Source organism: Amphibalanus amphitrite, unplaced genomic scaffold, assembly GCF_019059575.1.
Source record: "Amphibalanus amphitrite isolate SeventyFive unplaced genomic scaffold, NRLGWU_Aamphi_draft 000747F_arrow, whole genome shotgun sequence".
Taxonomy (NCBI): domain Eukaryota; kingdom Metazoa; phylum Arthropoda; class Thecostraca; order Balanomorpha; family Balanidae; genus Amphibalanus; species Amphibalanus amphitrite.
Genome location: NW_024882241.1, coordinates 12756 through 35896, shown reverse-complemented (window position 1 = coordinate 35896; position 23141 = coordinate 12756). Strand labels below are relative to the sequence as shown.

The following is a 23141-nucleotide window of genomic DNA, read 5'->3' as shown; positions in this document are numbered from 1 at the left end:
ATTGGTAGTTTGAGATCCCTACCTAATTTTTATCAATATGGTCTATTAACGAAAAATGAAAAATAAAGGCACTTGTCATTGACTGATAATGTTAAGGTCGTCAGAGCCCTGCTTAGAGGCTGACACAGGCTGGACGCTGTCTCCCCTCTGATTGGTCGAGACGCACTAGCACACTGCGGCTTGGCTCCGCCCACTTGCGGTCCAGCCTCGGGTCATGTCGGCGGCAGTCGCAGTCCGGCCGGCCGGCGTGTGGGCCGCGCACGCAGCGCGGCGGAGTGGAGCACTTGTTTGCATGTCATGAACTTTTAAAAAGTTGTTCTACGACAAATAAGGACGGAGGAAGAAAGAGAAAGGAAAAGGAGACAAAGTGACAATGAGACGAACGGTAAACGTTGGCTAGTGGACAACAAACAATATGCATATAGCCGCTAGAGCAGAGACAGGAGACGAAGACGATAGACCAGAGACAAGTGACGAAGATAGAGATTAGGCTATAGACGAGAGACAATATACTATAAACGTATAGACGAGAGACTGACAAGGGGGAGTGAAGGACGGGAGATCATGAACTCTCGATATTGCATACCTATCTACATTTTCAGATTGAGTCATCCTATATTTTTCCCTGTTTTATTGTTTTTCGGGCCTAAGATCTATCAACAACATTCTGAAAGCATTGTGGAAATGTCATAGAAAGATTTACCTATTATTTTCACCCCCCAAAAAAATTATTCTTTTAAACAAAAAAAAACTAAATACCTACAAGTATCTATGTGGATATCTTCAATTAAATAAGGCCGTTGAATGCAAAGACAGTCCGGTGAATTCTGTCCCGTTACTCCTTAACCCTCGCCCTGGCAGGGCATTTTTCATTACACGGCCTGGCAGGGGGGGGGGGCCGATGCGACCCCCCCCCCTCGCGATTGGCTCCTATGGCACCTAGAAACACCAAATTTGGTAGGTAGGTGGGCCCCCTGGAGTTCTCGCCCCTGTGCAAATTTGGTTGCTCTAGGTCAATATTTAGGGGGGTTTTGGGGGGTATAAATGTAAAAATTTCGCTAAAAACAGGTCAAAAGTTTTTCGCTTATAACTTTTGATCTAATTAAGATAGAGCAAAAAGAAAAGCACCAGTGAACTCAGCACGTCAAGGCGCGTCGAATGATATACTTTTTAGCTTGCTTAAGTGTACTTAAAGTTTTTCTTAAATTTTAAGTAAACTTAAATTAATAAACTAAGTTCAAGTTAACCAAATTGCATCATATCGCATATCATTCGATTCGGCTGATCACCAGGAACACAATGATACCATTTTTTAAGCTCTAGCGTCATTATGTGCCAAGTTATTGGCAAAAACATCATTTGACCTCAGTTGACCTCATTTGACCTGACCCATGGATAAGTACACCAAACAAAGAAGCACCAAGTGACCTGCTGTTAAGTACCGTGGTTTCAAAGCACAAAAGTGATAGAACGAAGCGGATATCTCCAGTATTTACCGAATTTAGTATTTTCCCATAGGCTTAACATTACGACGTAATGACCTCTAACCATAGGCGGTCCCAGGGGGGGGGGGCCACGGGGGCCATGGCCCCACCTTTGGTGCTGAAAGGTGGGGCCATACTATCTTTTGGCCCCACCTTTCAGATCGAACAAAAGTCCTAGAAAATCTTTTCGTATGTTTCATTTTCTTTCTTGCACCATCAAAGAACGTAAATTTCACTCATGAGTGGGCTCAGTTTCGCATTCTGTCAATTTGGCGGTCAGCGTCGCTGGCACCGGTTCACGAGTATGGCCGGATCTTACACGGAATATCAGCGTGAATTTACTTGAGGCTCTCGTATAGGCCCAGCAATGGCTGGCATGAGACCCTCTTCGGCAGTGGCGGGTGGGCCCTGCTAAAGGAGATTGGCTCTAAGACACTAAAGTAAGACCTCATGGGTTGGTGCTGTGCACCTCAGAAGCCCGGTGGTGACGCCGTATGCCGGCTTGGTTTCGTGGGATTGGCGTGGGACCTCCGGGGCCTGCATAGAGTTTGCGTGAGCTAGTATGTAATCTCAGAGGCATGTGTGTGATGTGTACACAGTGGCGGTCGCGGGGGGGGGGGCTAACAGCCAATGGGCCCCCATATAGGTGTATGGGGCCCTGGCAATTATTCGATCGTCACGAGGCTCAAAAAACCCACGCCCAGCTATTAATATAGCTCCCACACCGGTCTTTGAGCGTCTTACACTGACCTCTGAGGGAACTTCAGTGGCGTTCAAGCGCCCACGTTGACCGCTAAGAGCCTACATCAACCTCTGAGGCCCCACATCTGGTCTATGAGGGGCCCTAACCGGCCTCAGGGGCCCCAACCGGCGTCTGAGGGTCTCACACCGGTCTCTGGTGGCCTTATTTCTGTCTCTGGTGTTCCAAGACGAACCTTTAGGTGCCAATGAGGGCCCCGCACTGGCTGCTGAAGACCCGATGCCGGCCTCTAAGGGCCTGCATTGGCCTCTGAGGAGGGCCCATCTTGGCCTTTGAGGGCCCTCTGCTGGCCTCTGGGGTCCAACGACGGCTCATGCCGGTCTTTTAGGGCCCCACGCTGACCTCTGAGGGCCCATGTTGGCCTGTAATGAGTAAGGACCCACATTAGCCTCTGAGAGCCCAACTCGGTCTCTGATGGTCTCAAACTACTGGCCTTTGTAGTTTGCAGGCCCTGTACTGGTCTCTTAGGGCCTAAAACTGGCCTCTACGTGAAAACATACATGGGAGGGTTTCTGAAGATCAGAGGGCTCACGCAGTCTCCGGCACAGCCTTACGTTGGTCCTGATCGAGATTACTTTACGTCCTGATGGTCCTGCGCAGATTCCCTCATATTTCGACGTCGGGACCCCATGAGCCGGTGTGGGTCCTGGGGCTGGCAGAGACTGATGAAGTCCTTAGGGCTCAGGGCCAGTCTTTTTAGCAGTAGGACTAGGCAGGTTGAGTGAGCCCCAATAGAGCCGTTGCGAAGCCCCGCGGAGTCACGCGCGGCCCTCAGATGCCAATTTTGAAAGCTCGGAACCTGTGGGGGTCTCCAGAGGTCGGTGTACCTACGCTCTCCCGCCGCCACACAACTAGGTACAGTCACCAGCAGTTGCTACCCATCACCCCCGGACGGCGGGGGAGCAAGCTACCACCGCCCCTGCGAGACTAGCGCCGCCATGCGCCAAGAAGTGGAAACACCACGTGACTGAGGCCACGTGAGGGCAGGGTCACGTGATGGAGGGGCGGAGCATAGTAGCTTTTGCGCCCGACACTAACTGAAATGCGGCGCTGTGATTGGGCGCCTTGGCATGAATGAAGCCCCGGCGCCAGAATCAGCCGTTCGCCTTATATGGAAAGTGAGCATGTGCGTTTCACTGTTCTGTGTTGGTTTGAGAGCCACGGCACCATACGAATTGTGAGCCCCTTTGAACGGGTCACCGCCCGAGGCACTGAGGCGATGGCTGTGCCGAGCAAAGTCTAGCCTGGCGGGAGAGGCGGGCCAGGGAAAGAGCGATCGAGCAGCCACTGGGACGTGGATTGGTATTACCCAACCGCGACAAACGATGTCAGCAGCCTCTTCTCGTGTCATAGACAATGTCTATGACACGAAAAGCTAGACAGACAACGTGGGCAGTGCCCAATCAAAAGCTACTAAACGATTCAGTTAAGAAGTTGGCGAGGTAGCCAGACCAAATAAAAAGTTTTTAATTTGATTTTGGTTGGCAAATGACATACAAGCCCGCTGTGATGGACCAAAAAAGGAGCTGAACAGTTCATACAACTTCTAAAAAGCTCAACGGTTTACAAATTCAAAAGTTAAATGTTAAAATTCAGCCTGCATGTTTGCACTCTGGTCCGGCGCTGGCAGGAAGCTAATACTGCCACTTGCAATTCCACTGCGTTGTAATATAACCAAGAGTTCTGTGAGAGCATCACCTGAAAGCCTCGAGCCCCGTTGAGGGGGGGGGGGGGGAAGGGCGGCGCGAAGCGGCCCCTCTCTCCTTTTCAGTCGATATTTCCTGACCTAAAGTATAGCAAATGTCGCCACCAAGCTTTCAAGAGCCCTCCGGGCATCATTTTGACACCTTGTGACCAAATTTTTCGAGAGCTCTAATGAAAGGTTAGTCACAAATGACGTCAGAGTGATGTCATGTTCTGTCATTTTCGACCCAATAAAAGGTTTAGCGGGAACAGCTGTCACGCTTACAGTTTTGAAGATGACGAAAAATATTCAAGATAAAAAAGATGTAAAATAAACAGCGCTACCAAACTGCTAACTCTTATGTCTAATCAAAAATTGATTTATAACACCCCGAAAATACCAACAACTTTTAAAATTAAAACTGGAATATATCTTATAGAACTATCTGCTCTAGATATGCCAAACTTAAACTCGATAGCTCCAATTTTAGCAAAGTTATGGCAAAAAAACTACTCTAAATTTATTACGTAAAATTTTCAAATTCAATTTTTAGCCGTCACAGAACACACAGAGCAAGCCAAAGATCACCATTGGATTTCCTGTGATGAGCTGCATCGAATAGATACCCCTTTTATGCAAAATATCAACTTTGACATTTAACCTTCTTTGACCTGACTTTGACCTGACCTCCACCAGAATGTAATCTAAACTGGCCCCAATGGCCGTCTAGCCCACACCATTGAATTGTAAATGTAAAATTGGCCATAAAACATGTATCACACGACCCCAGCATAGTTGGGTTCATATTGTGACCCTTAGTGACCTGAACTCTGTGACCTGACCTGGCATCAGTGACCTCCTTAGGCAACATATGTATTAGGCAACCAACGCTCCATCGATGTTTTTCGATAACATGCCTTTTATTTGATGTGTTAAGTGTTAACTGACTGTAACGCATTCCTTAGACTAAATCGGTGAAAAATGCCACCTTTGACCTGACTTGTGACGTCATGGGTTGCACCTAGGTCAACGAAACCTGGTAACAAGGTAGTTCTCTGGTGGGGCTATCGAATGCTCTTTGAATTTTCAAAATCGGTCGGTAACTTTCCGAGATCTCAGGTGGAAGGCGAAACGGCTGCACCACCCGATCAGCTGGTAGAGTCCGCCAATAGCCCGAGGGGCGCGGATTATTTATTCACTCATACAGTGTCATTTATTTTGAGAACACCTTTCTCACGCCCTGACATGGTCCTCTCGTAATAGATCGAGATGAGGAGAGTGTTTTCACGCCTCCTTATGCACTGCTCTAGTGTCATTGAGCTATATCAACTGTCAGCGGTTTTCGGACAATGAAGTTCTTACTGAATCCAATTTGATTTCAAACGATTGTCATTGTGCTAGTTTTCTTCTTATACGTTTTTGAAAAAGCGCTGAAGAAGTCTTTGATAGACGAAACCGGTCCGCTTTTTCTTTTTCTAATTGTTTTTTGAATATATTCGTAGACTACTGGCTCTTTACTACAAAATTTGAGAATGTTCCTTTTACTTTGACCCAAACGATGTGCAGCTGAATTTTCCCTCTTGAATGATTATGGACAGCTGGCGAAATTGACTTCAACCTAAACTACCGACAAACAGAAGAAAAATCTGACACAAGCCTTCCTCAATCCTCTCACCTTATTCAACCGTTGAAACGTTCAAGGCATTTGTTCAGTCCGAGTTGCTACTTGCTATGTCGACCACCCGCGCCGTGCTGGGGAGGGGGGGGGCCTTTTTACGCCCCCCCCCCCAATTAGTTTTTTCGCGAATATCTAAAAAAACGGCGACGCGTAGTGCCGCTGTTTTATATACACCTGTTCCGACATCTTTTTCGCACATGTTATGAAAATTTCAGACACCGGTCATTCAAGGTCAGGTCACCAGGTAACGTCAAGTGACCTTGCCTCAGAAAAGGTTCGAAAGCTCGCTGTAGCTACACCGTCTGAGCGATCACTTTGAAACTGTCAGTAATTGCTGAGAGTAACAGACTAACAGTATGTATAAAATGGATACCTCGGATTTTTTATCTCTGTGACCTAAGTTTAAGACAATTTTGCGACTACTCCATTAGGTATAAGTCAATGGGAGAAAATTGAAATGCGCCTCTTTTGGACGAATTTCGTTCTACACCCTCTCAAACACCGGTCCATAGACACACTGATCGGAAAATTGCACCTGTGACCCCTGTGTGTGCCCCTGAGGTCATTTTAGGACATAAAAGGTCTTCAGCAGTTTTTTGACTTTTGACAGAGACGTGCTTGAGCGGTGAAAACACCGTTGATCTGAGGTCAAATTTGAGGTCATTCAGAACGGTGCTCTCTAGGGGTTAAAGCGTTGATCTGAGGTCAAATTTGAGGACATGTTGGCAAAAGAGCGTTAAAAGAGCTATCGAATGCGCTTTTCCGCGGCGCTGTAGCTCTATTGGTTCCCGAGTTAGCCGTCGGGTGTTCAAAATCGTTAAAATCAACAAAATTTGACATTTGATGAACCCTGGTGACCGGACCTTTGCCCTGACCTTTAAATGACCGAAGTGTTTTCCTCCTTATTTTTAACGCTCTTTCGATTGCCGCATACCGCGTGTCGCTACGTGGCCCAGGAGCCGAGTTAGACGGAGGGGCGTGAAACGCCCCCCCCCCCCCCCCAGCACTCGACGGAAAGTTCATATCACCAACACGGCGCGGGCTAATTGTTATGTTAGTTAGCTCCTGTTGCAAGCTGTGGAGTCGTGGACCTGATCTTGAAGGAACTGGGCCTAACATTTCCATAGCAAACGTCAAAAAAAAAATATTTAATAGTTTGTGCAAAAAATAGCATTTCTTTCATGAAGTATTTGCGAGACCCTCAGCATCATCCCCATTCAGTAGCGGCGGAAAACCTTCAAGGGGGGGGGGGCACTGCCGAATTTTGGTCCCATTCTTTCCATGCAACGCTCTCTTTCTCCTTCTCTCTCCCTCTCCCTCTCCCTCTCCCTCTCCCTCTCCCTCTCCCTTTCCCTCTCTCTCTCTCTCTCTCTCTCTCTCTCTCTCTCTCTCTCTCTCTCTCTCTCCCTCTCTCTCTCTCTCTCTCTCTCTCTCTCTCTCTCTCTCTCTCTCTCTCTCTCTCTCTCTCTCTCTTTCCTCACAATATTCTCGACTGCCACAGCGTTGTAGGACTTGTTTCCAGACAGGTCCAGGCGCTCCCCGCTCCGCAGGCCCCAGCCCACACGGCCCAACCGCTCAAACACCCTCCGGCGGGTGACCTCTGACCTCGGCGACCTGACCCCAGCCGACCGATCGCGTCCCTCTCCACGCCTCCGCCCCGCTTCCCCCACTACGGCTGCGTAGTAATTGTAGCGTGTGCAAAGGTCACGTGACATTATTTACTTCTGCGGTTTGTTCGGCTGACAAGAGATGGCACTAGTGGTCTGTGGATCAGAGGCGGGGCTAGGTTCTACGACTTCTTGGGGCACACTTTAGGGCAGAAAAGAGGTTTTTTGGCTCCCCATCCCAAAATGCTTCGACTATACAAAAACAAGTTAGATATTCGAAAATCGGAGGACCAAACGGACCATTTGACGTATCTTGCGCGACTGAGAATTGATCGGTCTTCAAACTACTGAACAAAAACGAGGTGATTAGTAGCAAGTGCTGGTGACTGTACCTACAGGGTGCGCCATAAAGATTTACCCATCACAAACTTGTTCGCCAAAACTTTATTTTTAGACATAGAGGTCCGAAAATTGCGCATGCGCGAGGCAAACACGTGACTTTTATGTAAAACAAATTATTTTTTAGGTGAATGACACAGTTTATGCACCATGACCCGGACAAGCAGACGTGACAAAATCGTTGCACTAAAAAATGCCGGCTTCACCGACCGGGCCGTTGCAAAAGAGGTCGGTGCGTGCCGTAAAACCATTTACAATGTAATGAAACGGTACAATGAGAATGGCACAACATCTGACAGACCAATTCCAGGCAGAAAACGATCTGTACTAACTTCAAGTGTCACCGAGGCCGTAAAGAAGAGAATAGCCAGAAATCCAAGGAGGAGTTTGAGGGAGATGTCAAAAGAGATGCATATCTCAAAAACGTCTTTGAGGAGACTCGTGAAAGGGAGGCTAAGAATGAAGGCCTACAAGATGTCAAAGCGGCACACGATTTCAGAAAGTTCCAAGAAAAAGCGACTGAGCAGGGCAACAACAATGTTGGAAGAGATGAAGTCCGCCGGTCAAAATGCCTTTATCTGGTCGGATGAGAAGATTTTCAACGTAGAGTCAGTATCCAACAACCAAAACGACCGGGTATACGCCAAGAGCACCGAAGACATACCTGCAACAAAAAAGTATCATTTTCGAAGACAGAAACCAGAAACCATGATGGTTTGGGCTGCTGTTGGCTCTGACGGTTCCAAATCTCCTCTGGTCTTCGTGGAACCTGGAGTCAAAGTCAACAGCGCCATCTACGTGCAGATGCTGGAGAGGGAAGTGCTCCCTTGGCTGAAGGAGAGGTACGGCGACCAGTATGTCTTCACTCAAGACGGTGCGCCGGCCCACACAGCGGCCAACACCCAGAGCTGGTGCCGGCAGAACATGAGCGCGTTCTGGTCCAAGGACTGTTGGCCTCCGTCCAGCCCAGACCTGAACCCCATGGACTTTTCCATCTGGTCTATCTTAGAGAGCCAGGCTTGCCACGTCCCCCACAGCAGCTTGGTCGACCTGCGACGCGACCTCCTCAGAGCGTGGAGGGGGATCAGCGAGGAGACCGTGCGGCGGACGTGCGCTGAAGTGCCCTCGCGTCTCAGACGTGTGATCAAGGCAAAAGGCGAACACATCTGAAATCGGCCAGACTAGCCTGTTCGGAGATAATCTCGTGACTTGTGTGCAAAAAATGGCTTACCTATGTCAACTCGTTTGGAAATACAGTGCATTTTTCGATGGGTAAATCTTTATGGCGTACCCTGTATATGGGTAAATGTCATAGTCTGAAAATGCTCTCTGGGTTTCACATGCTTGTTCAAAGCAAGAGGTATCTGTACTTTTCGGAATTGTTTTATAGTGGTAAGGTCATGAATCCGCGTGCCTGACCTTCCAGTATACCTAATAGGTATACTGGAATACCTATGCTACACCGATCCGCATCATGGTGCAGTGGCCCGACCGGTGGAAGCACCGTGGGACGGGAAATGGAACTGGTGATTTTGCCTTAAATTGAGCTTAAATATTTCACGTAAGAATGAGATGGACGAAGCATAAGTAATGCCAACTGCGCGGCGCCTCGTGGACGTAAAAAAATAGCCGATCAGCCCCCCCCCCCCCTCCGGTGACGGATAAATGTTATGTCCCGCGAGTGTGACTTTGGCCCCCCCTTTTGCTAGCGGCTGCGACCGCCAGTGCCTCTAACTGACCTCAGGTCAGTGACCTCAAAAAAGCCGGACTATATGTTATACAACTCGGTGAACTTAGCACATCCTGAAAGTTTGAAGGAAATCAGTAAAAAAATGTGAGTTGGACAGGTGCAAAAAGAAAATTGAAATTTGACCATGACCTTGTACCGGTTTTTCTGACCTGGTGACCTGACCCAAGGTCACCCGGACCTGAAATTTTCAGGTCATATGTAAAAAGGTTGCCCCATAGGCTATGCCAAATTTGGCGGCGCTGCGCGCCGCCGTTTTTACGCTATCTTCGAAAAACCTTAGGGGGGGGGGGGTCGCATCGACCCCCCCCTGCCAGGGCGAGGGTTAAATGCACAATAGCCTGTAGGAAAACGGTTGCGGAGAGGCTCGCTATAAATTATTGAAAATAAGATTATTTTAAGTCTGCATAGGGAATAACATTATGTAGCTAGGAGTGCTTATTGTTTTATACATACACCGTCGCGATCTGCATTGAATTCTTCATCCTTATTCTCTCCGCGCGAGATACGACATTTACAATATTCACGCAATGATGCCTGCGTTAGCGTGTGTCTCGTTTCAGTCCGTCAGACCTCCGCACCGCTCTCACCCCGAGCGGCGAATGACCGGTCCCGGTGTCGCGGCACAGTGGGCGGAGCTTAGCTGCGGCGCAACAGCTGACGCTGCAACGCCATGCTAGCCTCTACCACGGTGCAGAGTTTTCCGATCAATTTTTACCATTACAAGTCAACGACAAGTGCCTTTCATTTTGACATTTTGTTAAAAGACCATATTAGTAAAAATTAGGTAGGCCCTTGAAACACATTGTGTCAAAGTTTGGTTGAAATCAAGCGTATAGGTAACGAGAAAGGGCCAAAAAGGACTGTTCCAGAGGGTCTGAAATGCGTAGTAAGTGCCACTATTTTACAATGATAATTGGTTGATATTGACAGTTTTTTATTTTAGTACTCGCATTTTTCTGGATTTTGCACCATAAGCGCCTTGTTTGTCGAAGACAGGACAAAAGCGAGTCGCTGTTCAGAATCGGGGGCTTCCCCACTTCCGCTTCACCTTTTAACCGCATATATCCTAGCAACCAGCTCGTGTGACTGTTTCGGTCTGAGCAAGGGTCTGAGGTTGCCTAGAAACTTGCAACATTTCCATGACGTTTCCGCCAGGAAATCCAACCAAAGAACAACAGAACAAGGCATACCAAAGTGACGTGCTGGTTCATGACGGTGGTTATCAGAGAGGTTGAGTGGGTTTTAAATTGTTGCGGTCGTCTGGGTGATTCAAGGAAAGTTAAACATAGAAATAAGGTAAGGCTCACTTTTGGTGGGATTTTTTTTTGGTTATGGCAGTCCTTTTGAATATGTATTACCTATGTTACAGGATGTTCATCCGGTCAGTGTGACTCGTTGGTGAGTGGTCACTTGAGATCAAGATTGAGATGATTCAAAATGATTACAGATGATTTCACTTGAATTTCAAATGGTTTCAGTTGGAACATTATTTATGCGCACTGGTTGCATAGGTTAAGATCTGGTATTCATTTTAATAAAGCCAGTCGGGGAAACTATGGTAAAATCTGCTATTTTTAGCAGTCTGCTATTTTTAGCAGAAATCTGCTAAAAAAGGGTACGCATGTGACGTCATCGTACCCAAATATAGCAGATTTGGGTACGGCCCCATACAAAAGCAGATCTGAGGGCTGTTCACGGACCCTGTGTGCGGTCGGACCGCACACAGCCTCGAAGCTCCGCCCACCGCGTCCCTACGTCAGCCTTCCGTCACCGCACACAGCGATCGCTGTGGCCGGTCGGGACTGGCCACAGCGGACCGTCCACCGCACGCAGCCGTGACGTCAGAACCGCCTACCCATCCCCTACCCCCACGCCTGCTGGACGTACCGCACACACCGCACGCAGCAGTGTGCGGTGCCCGTGAACACCCCTCTGCACCCTAATTGAAGCAAATGCGCATCAAATGCCTGGCAGATTCATGATTAGAATAGTGCTAAGAATGTCATCTGATATTTTTGTTCAGATCCGACTATTTTCAAATAATGAATTTGAAAATAGTCGGATCTGAACAAAAATAGCAGATATCACTCTCAGCACTATTCTCATCATGAGTCTGCCAGGCATTTGATGCGCATTTGCTTCAATTAGGGTGCAGATCTGCTTTTGTATGGGGCCGTACCCAAATCTGCTATATTTGGGTACGATGACGTCACATGCGTACCCATTTTTAGCAGATTTCTGCTATAAATAGCAGACTGCTAAAAATAGCAGATTTTACCATAGTTTCCCCGACTGAAGCTGCTGTCCACTGGTAAAGCATGCATTCAGCGCAAGATTCAGCGTGTAATGGTTCAGGGCCTGGTTGTTTAGTTTAGTTTAGTTTAGTTTATTTGTAAATCATCAATAGGGTATGCCCCCAATCACAGATGAAGTCAGTTGAAACACAACATGCACTTCTAAAAGGGCAATTCCATGACAGATCACCTAGGCATGTTCACCATGACCTCTCCGATTTTGCTCAAATTTGGCATGCAAGTTGACCTATGGGCACTACTACGTCCCAGTGAATTTTTAGTCTCTAGGTCGCAGGGGTCATGAGATATGGGTCATGCAAATTTTTAGGTTTCCCGAAATATTGAAATATAAAGTATTTTTTATCTCTGCAACGGTTCACCGTATCAAAAAAAGTTATATATGAAATAATAAGCGCACAGGCTGGTGCGTCTAGCAAAAATGTGAGCGAAACCTCAGGGTCATTTTTTGACCTTGTGACCTTGTGACCTTTTCTTGACCCCGTGACCTTTCAAATTTGTCCTATTTTAAAAATTCTGATTTTTTCTATCAGAGATGTCTTATCCATGCTCTTAATAGTGGTATGTGATTTGGTTGGTATATCGGACCTGTTGACCTCAAACTGAGGTCAACAATGTGGTCATGACCTGACATGAAAATGACATCTGCCGAGAACGTCATGAATCATAGGCAATATGGGTGTCATATGAAAGCTAACTTCACGGAGAATACATTGGTGGTGTTTTTGAGTAGGTATGGGCCGGGTCAAGGTCACATAAGGTCAGTGACCTAACACAGCATTGTGTTCTTTGAAGGTGGCGTATTTTATTTGTTTGGTAAGTCCAGAGATCAGCATACAATAGAAAGGAAACAAAACGTCATAAAACGTCTTTTTTATTCAAAAAGCAGAGATAAAATGCACACATACCCATATAAACACACTCGCAAAAACACACATTCATACACCTTGTTCGAGGAAGTTCTTTCAAACAAACCCCAGTGACACACGCGCTGTGAAGAACGAGTCTCAGAAGACTCGGGACAGCTTGAAGGCTGCTATGGTATTGGAGTCGAGCAGTACAAAGCGGTGAAACGTCCTGGTACCCTTCACCATGCGGGCACTTGTGAAGCGTTCTTTCATTTTTGTCTTCGTTTCTGCTATTTGCGTTGCGGGAGCTGACGCGGGAGCTGAAGCGGCATTTCAGGCAGTGGTTATTCCCCACATTGGAAATGAATGCCCAAGACTAAAAAATACACTACTTCTCTGACGGAGCAGCGTCCCAGTACAAGAACAAATACAATTTTGCAAATATATGTCATCATGCCGAGGATTTCGGTGTTCAATGTGAGTGGATTTTTTGCCACCTCGCATGGCAAAAGCGCATGCGATGGTATTGGTAATACTGTGAGGACCACCTTACCGATAAAATGCATCTCTTCTTCGTTTCGGCAACGCAAATAGCAGGAACGAAGACGAAAACGAAAGAGAACGGTTCACAAGTGCCCGCACGGTGAAGGGTAGGTAGTAGGTACCAGGACGTTTCACCGCTTTGTACCGCTCGACTCCCACACCATAGCAGCCTTCAAGCTCTCCTAGTCTTCTGAGACTCGTTCTTCACACCACGTGTGTTAGAGGTTTGTTTGAAAGATCTTCCTCGAACAAGGTGTATGTATGTGTGTGTGTTTGTGCGAGTGTGTGTATATGGGTGAATGCATTTTATCTGTGCTTTTTGAATAAAGGCAGACGGTGTTTTATGACGTTTTGTTTCCTTCTTATTGTGTGCTGATCACTGGGCTTACCAAACAAATAAAATACGCCACCTTCAAAGAACACAATGCTGTGTTAGGTCACTGACCTAATGTGACCTTGACCCGGCCCATACCTACTCAAAAACACCACCAATGTATTCTCCGTGAAGTAAGCTTTCATATGACACCCATATTGCCTATGATTCTCGACGTTCTCGTCAGATGTCATTTTCATGTCAGGTCATGACCACATTGTTGACCTCAGTTTGAGGTCAATGGGTCCGATATACCAACCAAATCACATACCACTATTAAGAGCATGGATAAGACATCTCTGATAGAAAAAATCAGAATTTTTAAAATAGGACAAATTTGAAAGGTCACGGGGTCAAGAAAAGGTCACGAGGTCAAAGGGTCAAAAAATGACCCTGGGGTTTCGTTCACATTTTTGCTAGACGCACCAGCCTTTGCGCTTCTTATTTCATATATAACTTTTTTTGATCCGGTGAACCGTTGCAGAGATAAAAAATACTTTATATTTCAGTGTTCCGGAAAACCTAAAAATTTGCATGACCCATATCTCATGACTCCTGTGACCTAGAGACTAAAAATTTCCTGGGACGAAGTAGTGCCCATAGGTCAACTTACATGCCAAATTTGAGCAAAATCGGAGAGGTCATGGTGAACAATTGGAAAAAAATTAGGTGATTTGTCGTGGAATTGCCCAAAATACAGTTCAGCGAATACCGCTTAAAAGACTGTTACGTTAAGAAAAACGTGTGCAACTGTTAAGATAAATACAGAGATAAAAACAATATAAAAACATCTTAGCAGTTAAGGTTAAGCATCTACACACTACGAGTGATGACATAAGCCAGAACAGAGCTCTTGAATTGGAATTGGCCAGCGCTAGAGTTCCAAACATCTACATCACGACACACATCTAAAAACTTGTTGCATAACATTCTACAAAACATTCCTGATTGAACTGTGCTGACTCGACCATATGGGACATGAAACAGTAACCGTGCTCGCAGAGCATGAGTGGGCACTGTCAGCGGAAAATATTCGAGCAGAAAAGACGAGTCTAGAGAGTCACAGACTGGTTTTGTACATTGTGCATGAACATCAAATCATGTTGCATTTGTCGCGCTGATTGGTATTGGTCGCGTCGGTTGGTACCTTTATGCTAATTCTGAAAGGTTAAATAATTTCAGCTTGCCAGGGCCCTTGTTAACAACTGTATTGAATCAGCTGGTGATGTGTGATAGCCGCCGTGTTTATAGATTTAAACATAGCACCTAGTACTTAGAAGATGGACATGAACAAGTAAAATGGCGCTTGTAGAAAAATAATTTTTAGATATTTAGTCTTTTATATCTAGCATTGATACATTTATAACAAGCTCTGCTAGCGCCACCATATGGCACCAGCTGGCAAATAATCCAGGAATTAGTATGGGCTACGGCCCGTGCCAGCGGTGAGCACGTGAGTTGGCACTGACCAGTTGCCGCATCATTAGCTGACTGGCGACTGATTCATTGCAAATTTTCTATTGAGACCATGGTCACATGCTGTGAGCCCACAGGCTGCAACATTAGATTCAGGATGTACTCATGTGTGCTTAGCCAGTGGACTGCAGTCTCTACTCTTCCCAGCAAATGTTGCATTGGGGCAATGGTTACAGGGGCTATAATTGTCCCTCCAATCCTATCCAGAGGGCTGTTCACGGGCCCTGTGTGCGGTCGGACCACACACAGCCTCGAAGCTCCGCCCACTGCGGCCCTACGTCAGCCTTCCGTCACCGCACACAGCGATCGCTGTGGCCGGTCGGGACTGGCCACAGCGGACCGTCCACCGCACGCAGCCGTGACGTCAGAACCGCCTACCCATCCCCTACCCCCACGCCTGCTGGACGCACCGCACACACCACACGCAGCAGTGTGCAGTGCCCGTGAACACCCCTCTGCATGGATTTGAAAAATTAAGTTATGTAATGAATTAACACTTTTTAGTTGGGCAAGAGACCATCTTCACTCATTATATTTTTGCCAAAAAGCAATGACAACACGCGCTCGACCATTGGCACAGCTGCCTTCTCGGAAGCTGTTTGTTTTCATGTATTCACCGACTTTGAATAATAGGGCATTTGCAAAGATCAGGTGCAAATATCTGATCTTTGCTAATCCCAAAGAATGCAACCTGTGAAATGATAATACCAGACAATGCATGCTTATAAGTGACACTAGAACTGAGTGGTACTGCAATCTGTACATAAGTTTTGCAATCTGTGTATAAGTTTTGTAACATCTATTTTTTAACTATTTTTTATCTTTTTTTTAACTATTTTTTATCTTTTTTTATCTTTAACTATTTTTTATCTATTTTTTAACATCTATTTATTAACATCTATTTTATGTATAACATCTATACATAAGTTTTGCAATCTGTGCAATCTGTGTATATCTGCAATCTGTGTATAAGTTTTGCAATCTGTGGATAAAGAACATCTCCATCTCAACAAATGTCATGTTAGGGTCTGATATCAATGGATCAATGGATAACAATATGTTTTATCATGATTTCAATAGAGCTCTTAAAAACAAAGAGGTTGGATCTATAATTTCATCACATCCAACATCATCAAGATCCATTTGATCAGATCCCAGAGCTATTTTTCAGATCCATGCATGTGCAACATCTTGATATTATAAGGAATGGCTGTATCAAATCACAGTCACATGCTTAAATGGTTGCCACTCCTTGACATGATTCTGTTTTGCTCATACCTACTACACTCTACATATTATGCCTTGTATACCTGGCCTCAATAATTCTGAGTCAGTTGAGTTGAGTAGTTGGTCTGAATGAATCAAATACCATAGGTGTTGACCTAAGTGAGATGTCTTATGTCAAATGTGATTTATTTTGCAGGGGTGGCAAACATCTGATCTCTGCCTGACAAGACAGAGTGGCAATAAATAATAGTGTCATTTCATCTGAGCCATCATGACTAACATCAAGCTCCAGAGCTCTGATGGGGAGGTTTTTGAAGTGGATGTCGAAGTTGCCAAGGCCTCTGTTGTCATCAAAACGATGCTAGAAGACCTAGGTAAGATTTTGTGTGTGATTTTAGCAGCTATGAGTATGAACGAAGAGGTGGACTTGTGACCTTGTGTGATATAACATTGTGCGTCAGGCAATTTGCCAACAGCTCTTCCTTGTGGTGAACGCTGGGCAGCATTGGCTGAACAACTGGCTCTATAACTACTCAGCCTTTTCAGTGATGAATATTACGGAATTCAGGGTGGCCAATGGTTCAGCTTTATCTCTTCCTGACAGTCACCCAATCGACCATAGCATAAAACTTGCAACTGCGGTATGCACATCGCACAATGCAATATGCATAGCCACATTTCTGGAGAGCAGTGCCAACAAAACACCTCGAATCTGCGGCCTGAGGACTGCCATTTCTCCCTGACATGGTCCGCGTCAAGACCACCGTCCCCACCGTGCTTTCTGACGTTGTTTGCGGCACTCTCCCCAGGCGTTGATGAGGGTGAGGAGGAGATCGTCCCCCTGCCCAATGTGAACGCGGCCATCCTGCGCAAGGTGCTGCAGTGGGCCTCGCACCACAAGGACGACCCGCCGCAGCCCGAGGATGACGAGAACAAGCAGAAGAGGACGGACGACATCAGCAGCTGGGACGCCGACTTCCTCAAGGTGGACCAGGGCACGCTCTTCGAGCTCATCCTGGTGAGTAGCGCTCTGCTGGGTTCTATGTGTCGAACGAGATGAATGGGAAAATGCAGGCGCCGTGGGAGAAATTTACGTTTTAGTTTTCCATCTTTAAATAGATTAATGAAAGAATGAAAATGGGAAAAATAACAACATACTTGAAACTTAAAATAATGGAAGTAATTGAAACAGGTCATCACTTAACAGCTAACACAATATTATACAGTATTATACATTATACAATATTATACACAATGATTTCGTCGGATATACATGACGGGATAACACATGGTGACAGGATGACATTGACAGAATAATACAGGCATTCACAAGAAATGTCTGTTCGTATGCATCATCCCATTCAGATTGCTCCACTTGTTTATGTGACATTTGATTGTAAGCGGCTACAAAATACCTATTTTCAATGGCGTATGGTTTGAGCGGACTATCTTGCCTTTTTTAAATTAAAGTAATTTTAGGTATCGGCTTGGTTATAATTCGACTGTAATAATTTGCATTCAGAAGCATGCAGCTAGAATTAGATACTACCCATTGTCATAATTGCATTTGGTGGTATCTGCCTGCCAAAAATCAAGAACTTGAATATGTTACTCTTAGTTATTTGCCAGCTCTATGCTGTCTGTAATATTCAAAGGCGAGATAAGATATTCCAGTCATTAAACGATATTGCATTGTCAAAGCAGTAGCTGTCGCTAGCATTGTATTCCCTGTGCCACCACGTCTGTCTCGTGTGTCACTTAGGCGGCCAACTACTTGGACATCAAGGGCCTTCTGGACGTCACGTGCAAGACAGTGGCCAACATGATCAAGGGCAAGACGCCCGAGGAGATCCGAAAGACTTTCAACATCAAGAACGACTTCACTCCTATCGAGGAGGAGCAAGTCCGCAAGGAGAACGAGTGGTGCGAGGAGAAGTAGGCAGTCGGGGGAGAGTGGAACTTAACCCGGCGCCGGCGTCCGCGCGCCGCTCTGTGCGATCCAGGAGCGGGTCCCGCCGCGGACCTCCGAGCGGGCCACACGGCGCGCGGACAGCCTGGCGGACATTGAACCATGTGAACGCGCGAGCCCAGCCGACCGCGATCGGGTCGAGTGTTTGTTGATTGTGATCCCGGCGCGGCTGATGCAGTGCAGTGTAGAGGACTGGCTCAGACTCGGACAGGCCAGTGGGGAGCGCTGGCCACCGTCCGCGACTTAGAGACTGACTCAGCGTCGGCCGGCCTCGGCCAGCGGCGGTGTTCGAACGCGTCGCTCGGTCCTACTCCAATGCCATCTATCCCCGACCAGCCCAGGCGTCGCGCGCGCAATGCCCCTTTGGTTAGCATCTTTCACGCGCTTCGCTGACCTAGATTTGTGAGTTAACATTGTGATGTAGAAGCCAGAAGGTAGTTGATGGGCACAGCTGTTGGTTTGAGTTTCCCCTAAGGCATTCCCATGTGATCCCAGTAGCAGCTATGCGGTATCTTTGATTCCTCCGGTTATCTTCTTATTCTCTATCCCATGAGTATGCTACCGCTATTTGCTGTGGATATGCTGTTGCCAGTTTTTATCTTGAATTCAAACGCTCTGAAATACATTTTTGAAATCAGTTCTGTTTTAATACCTAAGTCAAAGCTTCCACCTAACCAAACTACCACTCTAGCGAACTGGGTGTCTTGTCTTGCGGGAACCATGCATCTTTTTGTGTTCTTTCTGAAAGGAGATCGGGTATGATGGGCGTGCAGTATAAAATGCGCTAGCAGTTAGTCCTGACGCGGCCTTATCCTTTTCTCGGTTCCCCCTCCCCCTCCCCGATCCCACTCAGGCTACACCGTGCTATACCGCCGGAGTGGGCACCGCTACGGTCGCCAGAGGCTGCAACGGAGCTGTCGGTGCATTGGTGTAGACTGGGGACGGTGCGGGTGGCTCAAGTTCTGATGTCTGGGGCTCTCCAAGTTCCCCGGCTGAGTCACGAGCGGCTAGCGGACCGAACCTTCCCGGGTCGCCGAGGTTTGGCTGGCTAGTGGCTCCCTCAATCGTCAGTGCGAAAAGGTCTTGCTATCAGGTTCCTGGTATGTAGCTATGGCTACGCTGCAACTGTGTGTGACGCTGCTTTTTTTCTCCTAAGGTATATACGATCACTTTGAATCTAGCTATCTGATTGGCGAAAAACTGCAGTGAATGCCGCGTGGAGATCGCAACCCCTTCAAAGAACTGTGAACAGTGTTAACTGTTTGTTTATGCCATTTTATTTCGATAAAGCATGTCACAGCATGGTATTCCACCGCGAGTTACGGTCGATGGTACTGCCATTTGAGTTTAGAGATGCCAGTAACAGCTGCTGCAGTCACACATCCAGACAGACGCGGTGCAGAACTCAGGAGTCCAGGACCACTCGTCACACTCACACTCAACGCCCGCGACGAACAACGCTGATAGCACACGACAGTCGCAGAGCTGATGCGCACAAACTCCACAGAATGCGCACAAAACACACCCACATCGAGGAGTTTTGGTGCGGCTAAAATCGGTTTGATCGCCCTCCGATATCGGGCGCCGCATCCGCGGCCGGTCGCCGTGCTACGGGTCCCGTGGTCAATACCCGATTCGGTTGTTTGCAGCTCTGCTGCCTGGGTGACGCCGAACGCGGACTTCCCTCCCTCGGGAACAAACAGTGCTGAATGGTGCGATGATTTTGGATCACGATAGGCCAGATTCTGATAGGAATAGTCGGTATTTCCGCGTCTATCTTATTGGCGAAGCAGATCGGTCGTATTATACTGTGAATGTCATAGATGCATCATGTAGAACTAGTGAACGGTTTGTGGGTGAACTTTATAATTCACACATCTAGTTAAAAACGCAACATAAAATGCGGACACATGTCCGCATGTGTTGTAACAGTATTATAAATTTACGAAAGTGACTAGGCGGGATATCACCCAATGTGTGTTGTGAAGTGCACGTAACAATCATGAAACACGTCGTAACCTACACGATGCTCGGTTCAAAAAGATCCGGTTAAGTGCATGACTCCACGTAAGCTCGGCTTTAACATAAGTGAAAACTGATGCGATTCTGTTGTAGCAGGACGCCCGCTTCAAATGTGTTTGGCTCCTTTGATATTATTTCTAGTACTCATCTTCTTCGTCGTTATCAACTACTCCTGCACCAACCTCTTCATAATCCTTCTCCAGAGCGGCCAGATCCTCACGGGCCTCGGAGAACTCACCCTCCTCCATGCCCTCGCCGACGTACCAGTGCACGAAGGCGCGCTTGGCGTACATCAGGTCGAACTTGTGGTCTAGGCGCGCCCAGGCGTCCTGGATGGCAGTGGTGTTGGACAGCATGCAGACAGCGCGCTGCATCTTAGCCAGGTCGCCGCCGGGCACCACGGTCGGCGGCTGGTAGTTGATGCCCACCTTGAAGCCGGTCGGACACCATTCGACGAACTCAATGGTGCGCTGGTTCTTGATTGAGGCGATGGCGGCGTTGACGTCCTTGGGAACCACATCACCACGGTACAGGAGACAGCAGGCCATGTACTTGCCTCCTCGAGGATCACACTTGACCATCTGGTTGTCAGGGTTGAAGCAGGCCTTCGTAACTTCATCCACCGACATCTTCTCGTGCTGGGCCTTCTCGGCCGAGATGACTGGTGCGTAGGTGACTAGCGGGAAGTGGATGCGCGGATACGGCACCAGGTTCGTCTGGAACTCCGTGAGGTCCACGTTGAGCGCTCCTTCGAAGCGCAACGAGGCAGTGATTGAGGAGACCACTTGGCTGATGAGCCGGTTCAGGTTGGTGTACGTCGGGCGCTCGATGTCCAGGTTCTTCTGGCACAGCTGGTAAATGGCCTCGTTGTCGACCATAAATTCCACCTCAGTGTGCTCCAGAGTTGTGTGCGTGAAGAGCAGTGCGTTGTACGGCTCCACCACGGCTGTGGCCACTTGCGGGGCTGGGTAGATCGAGAAGCACAGCTTGGACTTCTTGCCGTAGTCGACGCTAAGCCGCTCCATCAACATCGAGGTGAAGCCGGAGCCGGTGCCGCCGCCGAACGAGTGGAAGATGAGGAAGCCCTGCAGGCCGGTGCACTGGTCGGCCAGCTTCCTGATGCGGTCCATGGACACCTCGTCGACCTCCTTGCCGATGGTGTAGTGTCCGCGGGCGTAGTTGTTGGCGGCGTCCTCCTTGCCGGACTGAAGCTGAGACGGGTGGAAGAGTTGGCGGTACGTGCCCGTGCGCACCTCGTCAATCACAGTTGGCTCGAGGTCTATGAACATGGCGCGCGGCACATGCTTACCGGAGCCCGTCTCGGAGAAGAACGTGTTGAAGCTGTCGTCGTTGGCCGTGTTGGTGTCGGATGGCATCTGGCCGTCGGGCTGGATGCCGTGCTCGAGGCAGTAGAGTTCCCAGCAGGCGTTGCCCATTTGGACACCGGCCTGGCCGATGTGAATGGAGATCACCTCACGCATGGTGGAGGGAAATGAGATACGAGAAAGGAAGAACGAGAATCGACTCTGGACGTGTTGCCTCAGCGATAATCGGACCTGGCCTGATGCCGGGAAAGACCTCAAGGGACGTTTCCCGAATGGACACTCACACGTAAGTGATCTGCAGGTGTTCTGGTAAAACTTCTCCGACCAGCCAGTACAGCCTCTGACACACAACTCGGGACATGTATCCAGTACTGGGGCGCTGCTATTAGCTCCGCCTGCCTGTCAGACACTGTAGGGGGCAATGTTTTGGCTCGTTGCTAGGGAATGAGGAGGCCACTGGGTGATCGAACAATGGATCGCCGGCCGGCGCGCTGCTGGAAGCGGCGACAAGGACGGCTCGCACGCAGCTCTGTTTACACCTGTGTGGCGATATCTGGACACGCCTGTCCAACGTAAATATCCTGTGGGACAGGACGTCAATGCTGATGTCCCTGTGGCGTGAGGAGGCTCTATAAAGCAGGAGGGGAAATGGAGGCGTAAAATGATGGGTTCTTAGGAAATAGCTCAGCAATGAACGTATACCTGCCAAACATACCTGCTTCATTGCGTTCTGAGGGAAAGAAGACAGAACCTGAACTGTTTGAGTCGTCGACGATATATCTGCTTGGGAATCAATGCCTGTCTATCGTGATGATGGTTACAGGGTATTGGAATGTCGAAAATTGAATGATAAGCAGCTTTAACGGTTCATACTTAAAACGGAAGCCCACAAATTGCATCTCTTAAGAAAATCGTTATTTAAAATCAGGGTTGCGGAATGCGGAGTGCATGGATTGTCGGTGACTCCGACTCCGACTCCGGCTTTCAAAAACCAACTCTGACTCCAGACAGAAATGTCGACTCCGACGGCCTCCAAATCCGACTCCGACTCCGTAGAGGCCTGGCAGGGCTGCGGAGTCGAAGGATTTTCGGTGACTCCGACCCCGACTCCGGCTCCGGTTTCCAAAATTGACTCCGACTCCGACTCCGGTCCGAACTGTCGACTCCGACCGACTCCGACTCCGACTCAGCAGCCCTGTTTAAATACGCCCGGTTATATATGACAAGATATAACCGGTTTTTTCCGCGACACAACGAGCGTCTTTGGGGCGGCCCCGGAGCCGGGCCGGCCTCTGCGAGCAGCGTTCGGCGGCAGGCGGGCGGCCGCCTGCGCCCCCGGGCGGCAAGGCCGCTAAGGCGGCGGCCTCATCTGATTGGTGGAGCGACTTGTGTCACGTGACGGTGACGGCGCGGGGTTTGAGTGCATTTGCGCGGTCACTCTGTTCTAAGCCGCCCGGTCTGACGCGAGTCAGCAGTGTTCTCGCTCTGAAATGTTTTTGCGTTTTACTGCGGTCGTGTTCAGTGGAAGCTGGAAGACATCAAGGGGAGTATAAGTTCGGTTTTATATCAATGTTATATTGATTGACGAGCATGTTTTTTTTCCTCTCGGGGTTTTTATGTTTATTTTTTACTGGTTTGTTGTTTCTGTCTTATTTTTTTTCATTTTCGGCATGAGGTCTGGTTT

General features: G+C 48.0%; 2 protein-coding genes across 3 annotated transcripts; one reads left to right on the top strand and one right to left on the bottom strand.

Annotated features, from left to right (window-relative positions):
* Positions 1-10499: 10499 nt before the first annotated feature.
* LOC122365537 (S-phase kinase-associated protein 1) lies at positions 10500-18747 on the top strand. 2 transcript variants are annotated; one of them, XM_043336823.1, is made up of 4 exons: positions 10500-10658; positions 16338-16515; positions 16951-17159; positions 17904-18747. In XM_043336823.1, the coding sequence occupies exons 2-4, from the start codon at positions 16413-16415 to the stop codon at positions 18078-18080; spliced, it is 489 nt and encodes a 162-aa protein (XP_043192758.1). In that variant the 5' UTR covers positions 10500-10658; positions 16338-16412; the 3' UTR covers positions 18081-18747. The 2 variants fall into 2 exon arrangements, with proteins under 2 accessions (XP_043192758.1, XP_043192759.1); XM_043336824.1 differs by having other exon boundaries at positions 10601-10760.
* A 1311-nt stretch (positions 18748-20058) lies between these two features.
* Positions 20059-21729, bottom strand: LOC122365536 (tubulin alpha-1C chain-like). The gene has a single exon (XM_043336822.1). The coding sequence runs from the start codon at positions 21611-21613 to the stop codon at positions 20270-20272; it is 1344 nt and encodes a 447-aa protein (XP_043192757.1). The 5' UTR covers positions 21614-21729; the 3' UTR covers positions 20059-20269.
* Positions 21730-23141: the final 1412 nt, after the last annotated feature.